This window comes from Callithrix jacchus, chromosome 12 (assembly GCF_049354715.1).
Source record: "Callithrix jacchus isolate 240 chromosome 12, calJac240_pri, whole genome shotgun sequence".
NCBI lineage: Eukaryota > Metazoa > Chordata > Mammalia > Primates > Cebidae > Callithrix > Callithrix jacchus.
In genome coordinates this window covers 126,166,226-126,186,721 of record NC_133513.1, presented here as the reverse complement: position 1 = coordinate 126,186,721, position 20,496 = coordinate 126,166,226, and the positions used below count along the sequence as shown (strand labels likewise).

At 50.9% G+C, this 20,496-nt stretch overlaps 1 protein-coding gene across 36 annotated transcripts in view; it reads left to right on the top strand.

Annotated features, from left to right (window-relative positions):
• Nucleotides 1–20,496, top strand: part of CFAP46 (cilia and flagella associated protein 46) — a 132,149-nt gene that overhangs the window by 78,759 nt on the left and 32,894 nt on the right. For 34 of the 36 annotated variants that reach the window (XR_013525227.1, XR_013525229.1, XR_013525230.1 and 31 more), the window contains 8 exons: nt 2,199–2,297; nt 3,964–4,096; nt 5,039–5,185; nt 8,235–8,435; nt 8,567–8,673; nt 10,038–10,214; nt 11,241–11,376; nt 19,585–19,773. Coding sequence is in view for 24 of the 36 variants with exons in the window: in XM_054243521.2 (XP_054099496.2) it covers nt 2,199–2,297; nt 3,964–4,096; nt 5,039–5,185; nt 8,235–8,435; nt 8,567–8,673; nt 10,038–10,214; nt 11,241–11,376; nt 19,585–19,773 (1,189 nt within the window). In the remaining 12 variants the exon portion in view is untranslated. Of the gene's footprint in view, nt 1–2,198; nt 2,298–3,963; nt 4,097–5,038; nt 5,186–8,234; nt 8,436–8,566; nt 8,674–10,037; nt 10,215–11,240; nt 11,377–19,584; nt 19,774–19,857; nt 20,173–20,199; nt 20,303–20,496 lie in introns of those variants that run through there. The other 2 variants (XR_013525235.1, XM_078346829.1) reach the window with 2 other exon arrangements.

The following is a 20,496-nucleotide window of genomic DNA, read 5'->3' as shown; positions in this document are numbered from 1 at the left end:
ATTTATGAGTTTCCATTGTGTTGCTGCCTTTTTTTTTAGGGCTGTCCTGCCCAGCAAGGAGGCAGCCTAGTCACTGTCTGTCTGCAGAGGCTTTGCTGAGCTGCTGTGGGCTCTGCTCTGTTGCCCTGTGAACTTCCCTGCAGTCCTGTTTATATGGGTGTGGTTAGAACTGCCTTGGCAATGGCGGCCCACCTCTGTAATGGCGAACTCTCTCTGTTATGGTGGGTTGCCTCAGCAATGGCAGGCTGCCTCAGCAATGGCGGACTACCTTCATAGGGATGGAGTGCCTCAGTAATGGCAGACGCCCCTCCCCCATAGCTGGACCATCCTGGGTTCAGCTGTGTTTGCCGTGAAATTCTCAATCCCGAGCATTTCCAATTGCTACTTTTTTGTTTTTGTTTTTGTGGGGGTGGGACCTGCTGAGCCTGATCACCTGACTCCCTGCCTCAGAGCCTTTGTTTTTTTTTTTTTTTAAGTTGAACAGTTGACTCTCTCCCAAGTGTTCCAATTACCTGCTGAAAAGGCACTGGGATCTGTGTGATTTCCCGTGCGGCGACCCACTGCGCTGGCTGAAACAATGGCGCTGAGATTCGTGGAATCTCCTGTCCTGACTCCCTGTTTCAGTCCCGTTTAATCAGATGAGTAGGTGAATGTGCCTTCCCGGAGCTCCAATTGCCAGCTTAAAAGGGCAACCAGACCAGTGTATTTTGTACGGAGAACCCCGCGCTGGGGCGCCGGCAAAACAGCCGCGCCGGCCAAAACCGCCGCACTGGCGACCCGTAGGGCTCCTCCGCCTGGGAATCTCTGGTCTGTGGGCAATAAAGATCTGTCTGGAGATGCGGCGTCCACTCACCCTCTGCGCTTTCACTGGGAGCTGCAATCCTCAGCTGTTCCTGAATGGCCATCTTGCTCTGGGATCTCCACCGGGCACTTTTACGTTATGGAGACAGCTCTGTCCTGAAACCTCACAAACCCACCTCTGCCAGCTTCAGACTTTCCTTCTGCAACTTCCTCACGTCTCTCAGCCTTCATCGGATTGAAGAGAGTGAGGGTCTCGCTCCGGATGAGGCTTCAACCTAAAGGAATTTTGTGACTGGTTTGATCTTCTGCGCAGACCAGCGAAACTGCTTCGTATCAGCACTGAGGCTCCTTCGCTTTCTTACCATTTGTATCCGTGTGTTCTCTGAAGGAGCACTTCTAATTTCTTATCAGGACCTTCCCTTTGCGCTTACACCTTGGTTAACCGTTGGGGCCTCGCTCTTGGTCCGTCTCCCTCACTAAACTTAATATCATTTTGGCTTTCTATTTGAAGCGAGAGGCGTGCAACTGTTCCTTTCTCTCGAACACTCAGGCCGTTGTACGGTTACTAACTGGCCTCATTTCAGAATGTCTGTGTCTTGGGGAATAGGGAGGCCCGGGAGAGGGAGAGTGATGGGGGAACGGCGAGCAGTGGGCCAGTCGGAACGCATGGGACATTTATCAACTAAGTTCACCATCTTATATGGGCATGGTTTATGGTGCCGCGAAACAGAGTGGTAACCTCAAAGATCACTGAACGCAGATCGCCGTAACAGAATAATAAGGATGACAAAGTTGGAAATATTTCAAGAATTGCCAAAATGTGACATAGAGATACCAGGCGGCATGTGCTGTTGGAAAATGGTGCTGATGGACTTGGTGGACGGGGGTTGCCCAGGACTTTCAATCCATGAAATAAGGAATGTCTGAGGTGTGCCCGGGCCACGGAAGGACCTGGGGGAAAGGCCACAAGTGGCATCTGCAGCTTGCTCAGTATCCTAGGGGAGGGCGAGGGAGAGGAAGCTAGAGCAGGTGTGGTCATGAGGCACCTCCTGGTGTCTGCAACTTTCCGCTTACCTGAAAGCATTTTACAGGAACAGGGTTTTCAGCAGGCCTGGAGGCTTCTCTGCTTGTGGTGGGTGCTGAGCCTACCTGAGGACAGCATCCAGGCGCCTCACACGAGAGCTGTGGAGGAGCGGGAAAAAATCCTGCCTGAAATGTGATGGAGCTACCTGGCACTTTCCCTCGTAATTTTGCTTACCTTCAAACGTTATTGAAAATATCTTCACAGTACGCCTTGATGTTTTAGTTGACTGTCGAGCACAGTAAGCCCAGCAGCTTCTGTCTCTGGCTCCCTCTGCCCCTGCGCAGAGCTGACTCTCTGGCCACACTCCCCACAGCCTCGCCCACGTGTGCTCCGAGCTGAAGCTGAGGGAGGCAGCGGTGCAGCATGAAGAGGCGATCGGGCAGGTGCACATCAGTGAGCTGGAGCAGGCCAGGTGCGTGCAGTCCCACCCGCGCCGTCTGGGGTTCCAGTCTCACGCTCGGTGCAGTGCCCGGCCTGGTGAAAGCCAGCCACGAGGACGACCAGCGGCCACCCTCTGCCCTGGACTCCTGCCCCTCGGGAGAGGGCGTGTCTGGGGGGCAGTGCCTGGGGAGAGTGAGCGCACGGGGACTCAGCTGTGGCCGGTTCTCCTGGGTCGAGCTGGAAGTGGGCTGTGAGGAGGTGCTCCTCATGGAGGGAAGGAGGGGCGGTGAGGGGCGCTCCCCAGTCTGGCCCAGCCCCTCCCAGGAGGACAGAAAGGTGGGGCATGGGCGCTGGGTGCTGGGGCACTGCTAGGTCAGACCACTGGCGGCTCTGACAGCCTTCAGGCACGAGTTCACTTCAGAGTTGCTGACGCTGACTACCATCATGCTGTTTAACAACTAACTCTTGTTCATATAGCAAATCACCTTAGATCCAGAGACCATCTGAGAAATACATCTGTGCCGTGCTTACATATGGTTCCATTCTGTTCACTTTTACAAGATACTTTTAAATTACATAAGTGATACATGTAACAGTGAAAATCTTAGGACCCGTAGGTAGATAAAAGAAAGAGGAAGATAGAGGTCACGCCGGCCGCGCCTCCCAGCGTGACCGTGTTCATATTTTCACATATGCTCTTCCGGCCATTCCCCGCTGCATAGAAACAGACGGTGTGACTGTGACCAGGGAGTTGAGCTCTCTCTGCTATTTGGCTTACTGCCCTCTGGTGACAAACGCTGGCCTGCGATGTGAACTTCACACTTGTCAGTGCCCTCGGCTGGACGTTGGAACCGTGCCCACCGTCTCCTGGTCTGAGTGACGTGGGGCACCGTCCCAGGAACCTGGCTTTTGGCCCAGTTGTCCGCACAGCCCTAAAACCACCTTGGAGAAGTGGAGCTACAGGGGCCACAGGGTCCCCGTTCCCTCTTGTGCAGAGTCTAGAGCAGCGTGGGGAGGCCAGTGTGGTGGGCTGTGCTGGGAGCAGTGACGTCTCGGTGGCAAGGGGGCCTCACGTGGCTGCGGAGGCCTGGTCGGGGGCGTGCAGGCCCAGGGGCTGGGGCTAGGGCTGGGGCCTGGCACGGTCTTGACCCCTCCTGGCCTATCTTCTAAAGGACCTCTCTGGATGTGGTGTGGCAAATGGCCAGGGCCTGGGGTTCATGGCACAGGAGAAGGCGGGACAGTCAGGGGCTGTGGCCAGGACCAGGTGGAGGGTGAAGGGGAAGGCAGCAGGCACCTTGAAGACCCCGCAGGAAGGCTGAGCAGAGGAGCAGGAGCCCCCCCAGGGACCTGCAGTTGCTACCGAGCTTTCAGACGGGGGCGCCCGCAGGAGGCACAGTGGGCGGGGCTGGGCGTGCTGGCCTGGAGAGATGGAGTCCCAGATGCTCATGAAGCACCTGTGAGGCTGTCAAACAGCAGCTGGACCTGAGTTCAGAGTTTGGAAGAGAGAACCAGTGAGGGACTTAAATTCGGGAGTCAGATGTGCCGTCAGATCCTGAGGATTTAAAAGAATCTCTGTGAACATTCGCGTGAAGAATGTAATTGTCACTGTTGTCATTTGCATTTCTCTGATTACTGAAGTGACAGTTTCGTGGCCACGTGGCTTTTCCTTTGCATATCGTCTGTTTTACTCACATTAGCTGCAGAAAAGAGATCGCATTGAAAAAAGAGAAAAACAAGGAGCCCTTATTAGAAGAAAGCCTGCCAGCACTCAGCGAGCAGACGCTTGCTGCCCGTTCTGTGGAGATCAAACCACTGGAAGCCAAGGACAAGGTAACCTCACCATCCAGAATCCTGACCTGCCAGGCGCCAGTGCCTCGTGACTGTGCAGGCTGCAGCTGAGCCAGGAGGCAGCCCAGGTGTCAGTGTTCGAGGGGCTTCCTGCAAGCGGTTTCTCTCCCGTGGGCCCTGGAATTCCCCCGGGAAAGACGAGCTTTCTGTGCACCGCAGGCCTCCCTGGAACACGCCTGCCAGGCACCTGAGCAGAGGCAGAGAGAAGGTGGGGCAGGCGAAGAGGGGTCTCTGCCTGGAGGTCCCCGTCATCTGACAGAACTGGTTCTCCTCCCTGTGCCACCTGGGCTTCCCACCCCCCAGTGGCAGAGCACAGCACCCTTTTGGGTTTGCCCGTGAAGAAAGGTGACCAGCCCGGCTCCTAACCCTAAACGCAGTTACCATGGGAGCCCCACTGAGGAGCAAAGGCCATGCTTCCTGTGACCTGGCAGGCAGGACGGGGGCTCAGCATGGGACCTGCATCCACAGCACAGCAGAGCTGGCTTAGCCACCACCCCAGGCTTCAAGGGCAGCCTCTGACTAGGGAGGAGGGGGCGTGGGGCAGGCCTAGATCCCAGGGCAGGGGCTCAGCCACTGGCCCATTCCCCGGGGCACCTTAGCAAGGCCCGGTGCGGGGCCACAGGGCAGGCCTAGATGGCAGGTTGGTTGGCAGTCCAAGGTGGGCTCAGGCTCCTACACCCTGATATGGGTGTGTGGAGTCTGGAAGCCTCTGCGTGGCTGCTGGTGGGCTCGGTTGGCTTCGAGGGATTTCTGAGAAGAGAGGGGTGCATAGGGCATGGGAGGTCTGTGGGAGGAGATGGCAGAGGCCTGAGCTGTGGCCTCGGGGTTCACAGGGAGGTTGGGAGGCACCCACAATGCGGTACAGACCCCCTCAGAGGTCACAGGTGTCGGGACTGGGCTGCTTGGGGCTGCCGTGTCTTACAGATTTTGAAGATGAATGGGGAGACTGGAAGAGGCCTTGATGGGACGTCCTATCCCCAGCTGTGGATTCTGAAGGCAGAGGTTCTGCTGGAGATGAGCCTGTACCAGCCTGCACGGCTGCTCCTGTCCGAGGCTCACCTGGCTTTCCAGGTAAGGGGCCCCTCCCAGCACACCGTGCACAGCGGAAGGGCTGCGGGTGGGAGCTTGCACTGCGGTGTTCGGTTCCAGGAAGCCCACCTGCCTCCCTGGCCTGGGTCCCACGCGTCCTCTGTCTGTCGGTCTGTCTTTTGCTCTTCGACTCACGGTTTGCGAAAGTTTCTATTTCCAGTACCTGCTGCGGGTCTCTGTGACCTCGTTTCTCTCCGGTGTCCTTGGCTCAGCCCCGCCTCCTGCCAGTCAGTTTCTTACCTTCTGAGGCTGGACGAGAACTTGGAGAACCCCAGAGGGTGTCAGTGCCAAAAGCACCACTTTGTTCTAGAAGGCGGATCGTGCGCGGGGCCGCCTGGGTCCAGGGCTCGGGGCCTGGTCTGGTCTTCGTTTGTTTTGCTCTCACTCTGGATGCGACCCTTACTGTCCCCACCGAAAGCCCCGGGTCGTCTGCCGAGGCCCCGCCTTGTGGGTGCTGCAGCTGTTCTGCCTCAGCAGGTTCCCGCCTGGCTTTGTGAAATCCTGCTCTGCCGTGAGCAGCCCAGCCCAGCGCACAGCCCCCAGGGGAGTGCGGACCTCCGGCCCTTCGCCTGCGGCCCTCCTCCTGGGACAGGCCCTGCCCCAGCTCCAGCCTCCTCTCCTCACCTGCCGCGCTCCTGCTTTCTCCAGGTTCATCCCTCCACAGGGATGGCAGCCCCAGGAGAAAGCCAGGGTGGATGGAGGCCCATGGGTGCTTCTGTCTGTGCCGACTGTAGTCACACAGGCCCAGCACCTGGGCGGAAATGGGGCGTTCTGGTACGGTTCCACCCTGACCCTGGCGGAGTTCTTGTCGGCACTGACTGCCCTCCAAACCCACCTTCAGAAACATGGTGACATCTTGTGTCCAGATTTTAGAGTTGCTTTCACTGGGAGGGCGAGGCAGAGCTGTAGAACCAGACAGCCTGTCCCTTTTCCTGAAGAAGAATTCCAGAAAAAGAGAAGAACCTAGAATGGTATAAAAATTCAGTGATGCCCATCAAAGCCTTGAGAGGTTCAGACTATCTCTGGCACTGAGGGCAGGCGTGCACAGGTCTCAGGCACTGAGGGTAGGCGTGCGCAGGTCTCAGCCACTGAGGGCAGGTGTGTGCAGGTCTTTGACAGCAGAGATGGGTGTGTACACACCAGAGTCAAGATTGAGCTTGTCCGAGGAAGGGCCTGAGAACACCCTGGACAGCTGGGGAAGGGATTCTGGTGGGTGTAGTGTTCTTTTGACCACATCCACAGTAGAGGGCCAGCCTCTGCTGGGACCAGAGGGAGCTGAGGTGTGGAAGAGCTCCTGGGAGCTCACTCTGCTTCTCAGCCACATCCACACTGCAGAAAGTCTGCCTTCGTGCACTGCCCTCCCCTCCAGCCCCACCTCACCCTTGGCCAGTGCAGCCCAGCTACCCCCAAGCACCTGAACCTGCTCCCGCAGCCTGCGATGGGAGTGCGTAGGCCGCACTCTGCCCTTGCCGCCCTGGTCCCACCTCCATGGGGCTCTCTCCTTCCTGCTGGTGGCACCCCTCCCTCATGCTCTCTGGCTCCCTGCTCCCTCTCAGGCTCACCCACCTGGTGTTCTTGTCTCTTGGGGGTCCAACCCCACCCCGGGCTCTCCCTCTGTGGCCTCAGCACTCAGACCCCTGCTGACCTCAGAGGCCTCTGGGATGGGAACATCTGCCCCAGGGGCTATGACTGTCCCGTGCTGTCCACTCCTCAGGACAGGGCTCTGCCCCTCCCACTCAGGTGTCGGCACCAAAGCCCAGCATCATGCTCACCCTCAGGCCCCACGTCCCACCCACCCTGTCCTCTCCCAGCCCCAACCAAGCCTGTCCCACCTCCGCACTCTCCTCTTCATGTGGAAGCTTCCGCCAGCCCTGTCTCCAGCCACAGGCCCACTGCAGCTGACCTGACCAGGCCCTGCCAGTGACCGGCCCTGTGGGCCCTTGCTGGGCCTGCTCTCTGGGCCCAGCCACACAGGGCCTCCCCTCTTCCAGGCTTGGCCAGGCCAGGAATGCCCTTCCACAGAGCCCAGCCACCCACCTGCCTACCCTCAGGCCACCTGACTGCCCACAAAGCTGCTACAGACTCAGGTCCTGCCCATGCCATCTCTGGTGGTCACAGCCTTGCCCTGGTGCATGCAGGCTCCCTGGTGGCCATGGCCCCTCTCTCTTCCTGAATGTATGGGCATCTTAAATGCATGGCACCCTCAGCAGCTGGCATACCTGCTCGCTGGCAGGCAGCCCCAGCTCGTCAGCCACCCTCCCCTCGTCCCTGCACTGCTCCTGGGAGGGGCCTCTCAGGTCCAAATGAGCACACGGGGCACCTTGTTTGGAAAGTGATGCCTGGGACAGGACGCTGCCTTCTCCCACCACTGCTCCCATCCTCACCTCGCCCTCTGACCAGCACCCCTCTCTTAGCACATGCTGCCCTGTGTTTCACCCCAGATTGTGTGGCAGCCCAGCCCCCTGGCAGCAGGCCCCGGATGGGCTGGCTGGGCTCTAGGAGCCTCTGAGCGCTCCGGGCATCAATGTCCAGGTGCGATTGCCCCAAAGCCTTTTGCCCCAAGCAGGAGCTCCTTGAAGATGGGGCCAGGACAGGGCCACCAGGAGCCCAGGAGGCTCCAGGGACGAAGCTTCCTGCCACCCAGGGGTATGGGGAGGCAAATCCCCCTGAAGACGAGCCAGGTGGGGCAGCGCCTCAGTAACGCTCATTCTGCTGTCAGCTCATCATTGAAATATAATTAAACGGAACTCGATGCACTCACGAACTGCCGCAGGTGCTGACTCTGGCCTCCGGAGAAGCACCTGGAGTACAGGAACGTGGGAGGGCAGGGAGGATGGGTGTCCCACCAGAGGAGCCGCAGCTGGGGAGCTTGAGGGCAGACGTGGGCCCCACCCTTCTGCTGCCAGAGCGGCCCTGCCTCCCCCTCACCCGATGCCTCTGTCTCCCTCTTCCTTCTCTCTGGCTGCCCCTGTCTCCCTGCCTGCACACGCCTGTGGAGGAACCCACGCTCCTCTGAGTCTCTCTCCTTCAGGAGCTGGATGAGCCTTGTGCAGAGGCCCAGTGCCTGTTCCTTCTGGCACAGCTGGCCAACAGGGAGAAGAAGTATGGACAAGCCAAGAAAATGATCGCACAGGCCCAGCACCTGGGCGGAAATGAGGAGTTCTGGTACAGTTCCACGCTGACCCTGGCAGACACGCTCTTGTCCACGGAACACTCAAGACGAGAAGCCACGGTGAGAGGCCCGGGGACCAGGGGCCACGTGTCAGGCACTGGGCAAGGTACTCGGTGGAGGGGAGGGGCATCCGCGGAGCTCTGCCGGACAGACTGCTGACAACACACCCGTCTCCGCCCACCCGCCCTCAGGTGTGCCACATGTTTCAGAAGCTCACCACTGCCTTCGAGATTCTCAAGAAAGAAAGACCAAACCGAACGCCGTTGTTGGAATTCATGATCACAGACCTAGAAGCCAGGTAACATTTTGTGAGAAACACTCCGTTCACGTGAACACTGGTTTCCTCTTTTCCATCTGTGGTGTTTGTGCCATAGGCCAAGCCTGTGCAAGTTCAGAGATCCACATAATGGGCCCACATACTCACAGAGACCCATGTAATGGGGCCACATACCCACAGAAACCCACATAATGGGGCCACATACTCACAGAGACCCACGTAATGGGCCATATACTCACAGAGACCCATGTAATGGGGCCACATACAGAGACCCATGTAGTGGGGCCACATACTCACAGAGACCCACATAATGAGCCACATACTCACAGAGACCCACGTAATGGGGCCACATAGTCATAGCTTTCTGTGCAGCTCCAGAAAGCTCCAGAAGTTTCCTGAGCTGCTTCAGGGTTTCTCTGAGAAACGGACCTTCCATCCCATCTGTTTGGCTTAGAAAGGCAGATTTAGGGCCTTGGGAAGGACCTAAGAAACCTATTCCTCCAAGTCTGTGTGTGTCTATACATTTGTAGAGCATGTGTTCTCCTTCACAAAGCCCTGTCACAGGCACGCCTCCCTCTGTGCCGTTAATCAAAGCCATCTCTTCTTTTCTTTTTGTTTTGAGATAGAATCTCTGTCTGTCACCAGGCTGCATTGCAGTGGCATGATCTCAGCTCACTGTGACCTCCAACTCCCTGGCTCAAGCGATTCTCCTGCCTCAGCCTCCCGAGTAGCTGAGATTACAGGCACCTGCTACCACACTTGGCTAATTTTTCTGTTTTTAGTAGGACGGGGTTTCGCCATGTTGGCCAGGTTGGCAACGCCGTCTCTTCTAAATTGGAATTGGAAGCTCCAGCACAGTGGACCTTTTCAAGGAGCTGGCCTTGCTTTACAGACCCAACAATAGGGACTTTTGTGTGACTCGGGCTTCCTTGCTTCTGCTTCATCTTTGTGGAGCTCTTTCTGCAGCTGCGAGAGGGCTGCCCAGGGCTCTGCTGTGGCTGCTTGGGGCTGGGTGGGGGAGGCCGAGGCCTCGTGGCTGTGCTCTCCACCTGCCTCCTGACCTTGCCCTTTGCCCTGCAGCTGCGATGTGTGGACAGCCCACCACATCAGCATGGGTTTTTGTTCCTTTAGTGGGTCACGTAGGAGAGGGCCTTCAAATTCCCACGTGGATACGGTGCCTGGGTTGGGGCTTGTTAGTTTCTGACTTTATTGCCCATGATCACAGATTGAGGCCTGTACGGTGTCTGATTTTTCAGATGCTAAAAGCACTTCTTCTAGCATCCCTGGGTGAACACCAGGAGAACAGTGGCAGCACAGCTGCGAGTTCCAACACACAGAAGGCCCTGGGGCTTCTGACTCAGGCCTCAAACCGACCCCCACTTCAGGTGCCTGAGCCTGCGGGTCAGAGTTGCACAGGAGGCCGCGGTCACGGAACCCACAGAGTACTCGCTGCTGCTGGAGGAGCTGGATGACAGCTTGTTGGATGTTGAGAGAAGGTTTACCGAGTGTGGTCACAAAGAGAAGTGCGCTGATGTCAAACTAGAGCGTGCGAAGATCAAGACGTAAGGCCGCCTCCGCGCCCCCTGCATGGCAGCCATGGCTTCTCCCACACACATGCCCGGCGCCATCCTGCCTTCGGGGCCTGGCTTACCCCAGCTGCACCCCCTCAGGGTCCACAGGCCCCTCCCCTGGCAAGCTACCAGCTGCCACCTCACCCCCACATTCTGATCACATGCCCAGCCCTCCCCCTGAGAAGCCCCCATTGCCCCTGACAGGGCCTCTTCCTGGCCCCAGCCCTGCAGCTGCCCGCACCTCCCTCAGGGACACCCTCATTGGGCCCTGCTCCTCCAGCCCTCGGCAGACACACACAGACATACAGCACCACCCACCGCAGCAGCCACAGGCACACACTCACTGCACACACACGCCCAGGCCCAGGTCACACGTGCGCGTCCCAGGCACAGCCCTGAGCTTCTTGCAGGCCCTTGGCCTCAGGACTCAGCCCGCCCTGTGTGGCTCTGTAGCCCTGTCCCAAGCCCATCTCAGGGGCCGCACCCACTGAGGGCAGGGCCCGCACAGCCCTGATGCCAGCCACCCCTGCCCTGGCAAAGCTTCCCTCACCCCGTCCACTGCCCTGCCCCCAACCTGGGGCTGCCCCCATGCTTGTCCACACATAAGCATCTCGACACAGTGGGCCCAGTGTGGGCTTTCAGAAGCCTGTGCCAGAAAAGCGCGACCCCCCCCACAAGGTCTGACCTGAGCCACGTCTGTTACTGTGGATGTGGGACACGTCGTCTAGAACTTCAGTTAGCCAGTCACACCCAGCCAGCTGATTCCAGCTGGTCCTCCTTCCAGTGCGGATGTAATTTTCATAACCACAATATCCTGTACATACTGCGTTATTTCAGCTTCTTAAACCTTTAAGACAAATCGAGAATGTCTTTACAGGTAGGCTATTTTAAGACATCATTTTAAGTACTAATAACATATACAGTATAATTATAGAAGATGACATGTTAAACATTTAGTAATGATAACGTAATGTTTTAACACTTTTGTTCCAAATTCCGTTCTTGTGTCTTATGAAGGTTACGTGCCCAGAACGAGAAAGATGAAGAGCAGAAAACTGCGTATTACTTGGAGGCGTATGTCCTGGCGCAGAGCGCCGTGGCAGAGGAAGAAGGGCGGCTCCAGAGCGTCCAGGCCTTGCTGTCACTTCACAACGTAAGCAGGTGCCCCTGTCCTTGTGCACATTTGCTCACTCCCACCGGCACATACTCCCCACTGTAACTTCCTTACAAGCCAGCTGACTTCTGCTTCTAGCTGAAATAGAGTAACAGGGACCAGATACTCCCCTCGTCTGAAACAGCAAAAAAACAAATGGTATGAAACAAAGACTCTCAGAACGCTTGATGCCAGCAAGGACATCTGGTCCCCGAGTTAAGTCCGAGCTCATCGCGGCTGCTCAGGTGGGGTCCGCTGGTGACCTGAGTCACAGGATGGAGCCAAGAGCCCAGGGAAAGCCAGACACTGCCACTCATGGGACAGAGCCCTGGGGAGGGGGTGGCTACACAGAGAAAAACCCAAGACTTTTGCAGGCCCCAGAGTGTCCTGCTGAGGACTGATCAGTACGTCCTTGAGAGGAAGCTACTCCCTGCTGGGAAAGAACCACCCAAAAGGGTTCTAGGAAGCAGGATGGGAACAGCACCGGCTCCACCAGCCAGATTGGAAAACCTCATGATCCCTGGGGCATCTGGCAGAGTAGACACAGGGCCTTGCCTCAGTCCGGGGTACACAGGCCTGGGCGAGCCCTGCTCCAGACCTGCCAAGAGACCCTAAGAACAAGACCTGAAAGGACCTATTTCCTTTGGGAGCATAACTGTCTCGGATTGGAGCCCAAGCCTGAAGAGGAATGCAGAAACGCTCACCAGACCCCTAAGGAAAACAATGCCCAAATGTCAGGCAAACCAATAAAAACCTGCTGTATAGAAAAGCAGGAAAACCTGACTCATAATGGGGGAATAATTGATCAATCAGAAGGAAACCAATCAATGGGCACAGATAGTAGAACTGGAAGGCAAGTTATTATAACTCTATTCTATATGTTCAGAAAGTTAAGTAGTAATGTTGAAGATATAAAAGGAAGACAAAAACCAAACTTTCAAGGTGAAAACTGCAACACGGGAGATGAAGAAGGCACCAGGTGGGGTGAATGACAGCAGTGGCAGAAGAAAAGTTCGGAGAACTTAGAGACATAGCAACAGAAAATTTTAAAAATGAAGAGATAATGAAATTTAAGAGAGCAAAAATTAAAGTTAACAGACAATGAGCCAAGGAACAGTTTTAAGTGCACAAATCCAGGTGTAACTGGAATCCTGGGAGAAGAGGGGTAGAATACACAGAATAGTTTGAATAATGACTGAAAACTTTCCAGATTTGGTAAAAATAAATACAAACTCACAGATCCAAGAAGCTGAATGAATCTCAAGCACGAGAACTGTAAAGAGGAATAAAACCATATCAAGGCACACTGTAACCAAATGGTTTTACCCCCGTGATACGAAGAGCATCTGAGCATCGGCCAGAGAGCACTGCTTGTATATGTGCAGAGCAACAGAGGTGGATGGCACAGCTTCCCGCAGAAGCATTGTAGCTGAGAGCCCAGCACAGGGACCTCTGTGAGGCCAAGGGGAAACACTGCCAACCTGGAATTCCATACCCAGAAAATATGATTGTTAGTGAAGGTGAGATGAAGATGTTTCTCCAAACACTCAAAAGCTAAAGGACTGTGTCCTTGGTGGCTTTGCCCTGCAGGAGCTCTTGGAGTCAGTCCTGCTGTCAGAAGGAAGCCACGCCTACTGGAAGTGTGGCTCCACGCAGGTGCATGGAGAGCCTCAAACACATAAACTGCAGGGGAAAGTGTACCCAACGTTTCTTATGCTAAAGGTCACTCTAAAAGATAATTGGCTGCTTAAACAATACTAACAATGTACCACAGAGTCGATAACCTGTGAAAATGCAATGTTTCTACACTCTGCTTGAAAGGATATCATACACTCTAAACAGCCACGCAGCCACAGAAATACCAGAATACAGATTTATGCTGTGTAAGTGGAGAAAGGAGGTAAATGGGAATCCTAACAAGTATATCCCACATGAAAGCAGAAAAAAGAAAGAGAATAAAGAAGAGGTGAGACAAACAAAATAAACAGCAAGATGATAACCTTAAACCTCACCTTATGAATAATCACACAAAATTTAAATAACAAAATACCCTCACTTAAAAGAATTTGTCAGATTATATAAAAAAGCAAAACCTGAATAATCACATGAAATTTAAATAACAAAACACCCTCCGTTAAAAGAACTTGTCAGATTATATAAAAAAGCAAAACCCACGCATGGGCTACCTACAATAAAGCCACTTTAAATATAAAGACATAACTAGGTTAAAAGTGGAAGAATGAGGCCGGGCGCGGTGGCTCAAGCCTGTAATCCCAGCACTTTGGGAGGCTGAGGCAGGTGGATCATGAGGTCAAGAGATCGAGACCATCCTGGTCAACATGGTGAAACCCCGTCTCTACTAAAAATTACAAAAAAAATTAGCTGGACACGGTAGCGCGTGCCTGTAATCCCAGCCACTCAGGAGACTGAGGCAGGAGAATTGCCTGAACCCAGGGAGTAGAGGTTGCGTTGAGCCGAGATCGCGCCATTGCACTCCAGCCTGGGTAACGAGCGAAACTCCGTCTCAAAAAAAAAAAAAAAAAAAAAAGTGGAAGAATGGAAAAGCATATATACCATGCTAACATGGATCAAAAGAAAACTGGGGGGCCTATGCTAACATCACACACAGCCGATTTCAGAAAACAGAACCTTATCAAGGATAAAGAAGCTTCCTTTATAGTGCAAAGGGCTCCACCAGTCAAGAGGATATAAGTCCAGACATTTCTGTACCTAACAACAGAGTCTCAGAATCAATGAAAGTAAACTGATAAAACTGCCGTGGAGAAATAGACAACTTTACAATTACAGTCGGGTGTCGGCACCTCTCTCACGGTGTTAATAGAACAAGTAGCCAGAAAATCAGCACGTCACTGCCAACCACTATGACCTAAAGATGTTTATAAAATGTTCACCCAGCAGCAGCAGAATGAGATGTTCTTCACGGCACGTGACATGTTTCAAGATAGACCACATTCTGGACCATAAAACAAGTCTCGATAAATTTAAAAGATTTAAGTCACGCAAAATGTGTACTGGTGACACAATATAATTAAATTAGAAATGAGAAACAAAGGTAAATCCATGGAAACAGGGCAAGGGGGATGAGGGATGGTTTGTTAGTTGGAGTGATGAAAATGTTTCGGAATTAGAGATGCTGGCGGCACAGTGTTGTGAATGTAAATACCACTGAATTGTATGTTTTTAAATGGTTAATTTTATGTGAATTTTACCTCAATTAAAAAAAAATAAAACAGAAAACTATGTATGTGGGAAACACCAAAGATTTGAAAAGTAAATCACAAGCATCACAGTAACTGTGGGCCACAGAAGAAATCAAAAGGGAAAGTACTTTGAACTGAAGGGAATGAAAGAAAAAACAGCTATCAGATGTTTAAGATGTTGCAATGCAATACCGAGGTGGAATTTACAGCACTGAACACCTGCAGGAGAGGTGGGAGAAGATCCAATCGGTCACCTGAGCCTGCGCCTTACAGAAGGACAAGAGCAGGCTAGATTCCCAGACAAGCAGAGGAGCAAAAATGAAAGGTCACAGTGGAATCAGTGACTAGAAAACAGGAAAACTAAAAAGTGATGAAACCAAAGGTAGTGCTTTGAAAAGATCAATAAATTGAAAAACTTCTAGTCAGACGGATCAGAAAAGAAAAAGATGACATAAATTACCACTGTCAGAAATGAGAGACGCAATTTCTCCGTGGATTCTGCAGATATTGAAAGGATGATAAAGGAATAGTATTACAAACAACTTTGTGCTGATATATTTGCCAACTTAGATGAAATGGAAAAACTCCTTGAAAGCATGAACTACCAGAGCCCACTCAAAAAGAAACAGAGAGCCTGAGTAGCACTATATGTATTTTAAAATTTTAATTTGTAATTAAAACATTCTCACAAAGAAAATGTCAAGGCCAGATGGCTTTACTAGTGAATTCTGCCAAATATCAAAGAAAAAAAATACCAGTTCTACACAAATTGTTTTAGAAAATTGAAAAAGAGAGATTACTTCCCAGTTTTTCTGTGAGACAAATATTACCTTGATAACAAAACGACGTAAAGACATTAACGAAACCAAACAACAACAAAGAAAGCTACAGAGCAGCATTCCTCGTGAGCAACGTTCTAGCAGACTAAATCCGACAATATATACAAAGGGTGGTAATCATAAGCAACAGTATATACAAAGGGTGATAATCATAAGCAACAATACATACAAAGGGTGATTATCATAAGCAACAATATATACAAAGGGTGATAATCATAAGTAACAATACATACAAAGGGTGATAATCATAAGTAACAATACATACAAAGGGTGATAATCATAAGCAACAGTATATACAAAGGGTGATAATCATAAGTAACAATACATACAAAGGGTGATAATCATAAGTAACAATACATACAAAGGGTGATAATCATAAGCAACAGTATATACAAAGGGTGATAATCATAAGTAACAATACATACAAAGGGTGATAATCATAAGTAACAATACATACAAAGGGTGATAATCATAAGCAACAGTATATACAAAGGGTGATAATCATAAGTAACAATACATACAAAGGGTGATAATCATAAGTAACAATACATACAAAGGGTGATAATCATAAGTAACAATACATACAAAGGGTGATAATCATAAGCAACAGTATATACAAAGGGTGATAATCATAAGTAACAATACATACAAAGGGTGATAATCATAAGTAACAATACATACAAAGGGTGATAATCATAAGCAACAGTATATACAAAGGGTGATAATCATAAGTAACAATACATACAAAGGGTGATAATCATAAGTAACAATACATACAAAGGGTGATAATCATAAGCAACAGTATATACAAAGGGTGATAATCATAAGTAACAATACATACAAAGGGTGATAATCATAAGTAACAATACATACAAAGGGTGATAATCATAAGCAACAGTATATACAAAGGGTGATAATCATAAGTAACAATACATACAAAGGGTGATAATCATAAGCAACAATACATACAAAGGGTGATAATCATAAGTAACAATACATACAAAGGGTGATAATCATAAGCAACAGTATATACAAAGGGTGATAATCATAAGTAACAATATATACAAAGGGTGATAATCATAAGCAACAGTATATACAAAGGGTGATAATCATAAGTAACAATACATACAAAGGGTGATAATCATAAGCAACAATACATACAAAGGGTGATAATCATAAGCAACAATACATACAAAGGGTGATAATCATAAGCAACAATACATACAAAGGGTGATAATCATAAGCAACAATACATACAAAGGGTGATAATCATAAGTAACAATACATACAAAGGGTGATAATCATAAGTAACAATACATACAAAGGGTGATAATCATAAGCAACAGTATATACAAAGGGTGATAATCATAAGCAACAATATATACAAAGGGTGATAATCATAAGCAACAATATATACAAAGGGTGATTATCATAAGCAACAATATATACAAAGGGTGATTATCATAAGCAACAATATATACAAAGGGTGATAATCATAAGCAACAATATATACAAAGGGTGATAATCATAAGCAACAATACATACAAAGGGTGATAATCATAAGCAACAATATATACAAAGGGTGATAATCATAAGCAACAATATATACAAAGGGTGGTAATCATAAGCAACAATATATACAAAGGGTGATGCGTCATAAGCAAGCCAAGGTTACCCTGGGAACAGTTTAACATTCAAAAAGTAATTCGCGTCACCATATTTTTTCACAACTAACAGATGAAAACCATATGATCATCTTTGTGAATGCAGGAAAAGCATTTGACAAAATTCAACACCGTTTCTGATAAACACTCCTAGCAACAATTAATAGAGGAAGTCTTCCTCAACCTGATAAAAGACCCCAGCTTTTCTATAGATGTCTTTTTCAGGTTGAGGAAGTCACAATTATGGGAGAAAGACCGGTGCCCCTTTCAATAAGGGTGAAGGCAAGGACGTGCCCTCTTCTCACCTGTGTTCTGTGTTGGCACGGGCGTTCCAGTCTGTGCAAACATGAAGGTGAAAAGGGAATGAAAAGCATCCAGATTGGAAAGGAAGGAATGAAACTGTTTTTTTCCACAGGTAACAGAGTTGTCTGTACACACAGTTGTGTGCAATCTACCAAAAAGTAACGCTACTGAGTGCAGTAAGGTTGCAGGACGTAAGAACAATATGCAGATGTCGGTTGTATATTTCCACATGCTAGAAACAATCAGATATTAACATTTTTAAAACAGGCTGGGCGCGGTGGCTCACACCTGTAATCCCAGCACTTTGGGAGGCCGAGGCAGGAGGATCATGAAGCCAGGAGTTCGAGACCAGCCTGGCCAACATGGTGAAATCCTGTCTCTAAAGATAGAAAAAATTAGCCAGGTGTGGTGGTGCACACCTGTAATCCCAGCTATTGGGAGGCTGAGGCAGGAGAATCACTTGAAACTGGGAGGTAAAGATTGCAGTAAACCAAGATCACGCCACTGTACTCCAGCCTAGGCAATGGGAAGAGACTCTATCTTAAAAAAAAAATTTATGACAGCATTTAAAAATGAAATTTGTCTTAAAAACTGTGAAAAACTTATACTCCGAGAACTGCAAAACATGACGGAGAAAAATTTGAGAAGACCTAAGTAGGTGGAGAAACACGTCTTTGGGTCAGAGGACTTAATATTGCTCAGATGCTGATTCTGCCAGAATTGTCTGTACTCCTGATCAAGGTCACTGCAGGCTCTTTCAGAGAAAATGACAAAATGATTTTAAAACTCATGTGAGACTACAACAGACCTGATGTGGCCAACACAACTTTGAAAAAGATGGAAATTGGAGGTTTGCTGCCACCTGATTTAAGAGCTAGTGCAGCGAGGTCCAGGAGGCAATACGGCGTGGCTTTCGTATAAAGGTACACACGTGGTCAGTGGAACACAGCGGAATCCAGGTGTGGACCCCACACGTCCAGGAAAGTGATCGCCAGCAAAGGCACAGAGCAGCTCGCCAAAGAAAGGATTATGCACCTCCAAAACAACCCTCTTCACTTCTTAGCTCACAGCACCCGTAAAAACCGCCTCCAAAGAGATTATAGACCCAAACACAAGGGCTGAAACTGTAAAGCGTCTAGAAGAACACATAGGAAAACACCTTTGTGACCTCAGGCTTGGCGAGGGTTTCTTACATATGGCATAAAGTGACAAACTGATAACTTGGACCTCCCTTCAAAAGACATTCTGAAGAGAATGACAAGACCAGCCACAGGCAGGAAGAACACACATGTCCTCTATCTGATAAAGAGATTTTATCTAGAATGGATGAAGGTCTCTCCAAAGTTAATTACGACCCAATAAAGCACAAGCAACATATTTTAACAGATGCTTCCCCCACAGAAAATACGTGGGTGGTGAACAAGCACATGAGCAGATGCATACCACGAGTCACTAGGGACACGCGAGGTGTGGCCATCTAAGAACCCACCACACACCTATTAAAACGGCTGCAGACGCATACCACGGGTCACTAGGGACACGCGAGGTGTGGCCATCTAAGAACCACCACACACCCATTAAAACGGCTGCAGTGTGAAAGACCCGCCACACCAGATGTGGGCAAGGCTGTGGAGAGGCGGGCCCTGAACTCCGTGGCTGCCGAGGGAGGTAGCCTGCCCAGGACCCAGCCTCTGCCCTCCGGCGTGTTCACTTGCATATGAAGGTTGGCAGCAGTTTTATCTGTAGTGGCCCCAAACTGGAAATAGAATAGATAAGTGGACGGTGGCACATCCCATGGTGCAGTGACTCTGGCCATGGGGGAGGGGAGCATGCCTGCAGCCTCGAGGGGGAGCCTGACCATGACCCTGCCCAGACGGAAAGACCGCCCACCGTGCACTTCCGCGTAGGTACCGTTCTGGAAAATGCAAACATCGGTGCCAGCACGCAGCTAGATGACTGGGAGGGAGCAGGCGCACAAAGACATTTGGGGGTGAGGGCTCCTGCACTGCCTCCAGGGGCTAATGCTTTCACAGCTGTGTCCATGATCAAAGTGTGTCAGGTTTTGCATCTGTGTAGTTTATTCTGAGTTTATTATGTCAGCTGTGCCTCGTCTAAGCCGTGGGTGTAGATTCAGTCTCACCAAAAGCGTCCGTGCCTCAGATACGTGCCCAACCCCCTCAGGTGCAGAACGTCAACTCGCCTCTGATGAGGAAGCTGGCGCACCTCAAGCTCGACCTGGTGGACATGGCTCTGGGCATGCTCCAGTTCATCTGGAAGGAGGCCCACGGGCAGCAGAGTGAGCAGGGGTCCCTGGAGAAGCTGCTGGCAGAGTATCTGCAGAACACCAGCGACTATACTTCCGTTGGCCTGGTAATTTCGGGGTGCTCTTAGTCACAGGTTCTCTGTGGAGGGGGTGCCGGGCCACAGCGCAGCTAAGGGGCCCCGTTCCAGCAGGAGCCGTCTCCATCGCTGTGGCTCCGGGAATCTGAGTGCCTTCCCTCCGGGGACCTCTAGCAGTGGGGGTCTTGCAGAAGAAGGGCGTTGCCTCGCCATTGGAGGGGACTGAACAGGCTAATAAAATCAAGGTTCCATTATGGGGTGTTTCCTGTATGACCCACAGCTGCCCTTCCCAACTCATGAATTTGCTTGGACTAATTAATTTGTGTCAATAATTGATGTGTATGCGTGTTAAAGAGCACAGGAGAAGTGGTCTCCGTTTTGGTATTAAAAAAAGAAAAGCTGAGTATTAGAATGTTTTGAAGGAAATGTACATTCTTCCTTTTTGCATTTTCTTAGATTTCATGAAATATGACTCAAATTACTTTACATAAGTATAAATGGACCAGAGATGGCCGTAAAACTGATTTGTCAGGGAGCTCTGAATTAGGGTTCCATGATGGTATGATTATAACCCTAACTAAGGTCATTAATAAGTTATATGAGCAGCTGTCTACGGCCCCAAACCAGAGCCCCCAAGACCCTCCCTGAGCATGCAGCACCCAGTGGGGTGGGGGTATTTTCAGAGCTCCCAATGTCCCACCCATGGGGACACCAGAGGGAGGGCTCGCTGGGTCCCCTGGCAGGGTGGGTGGT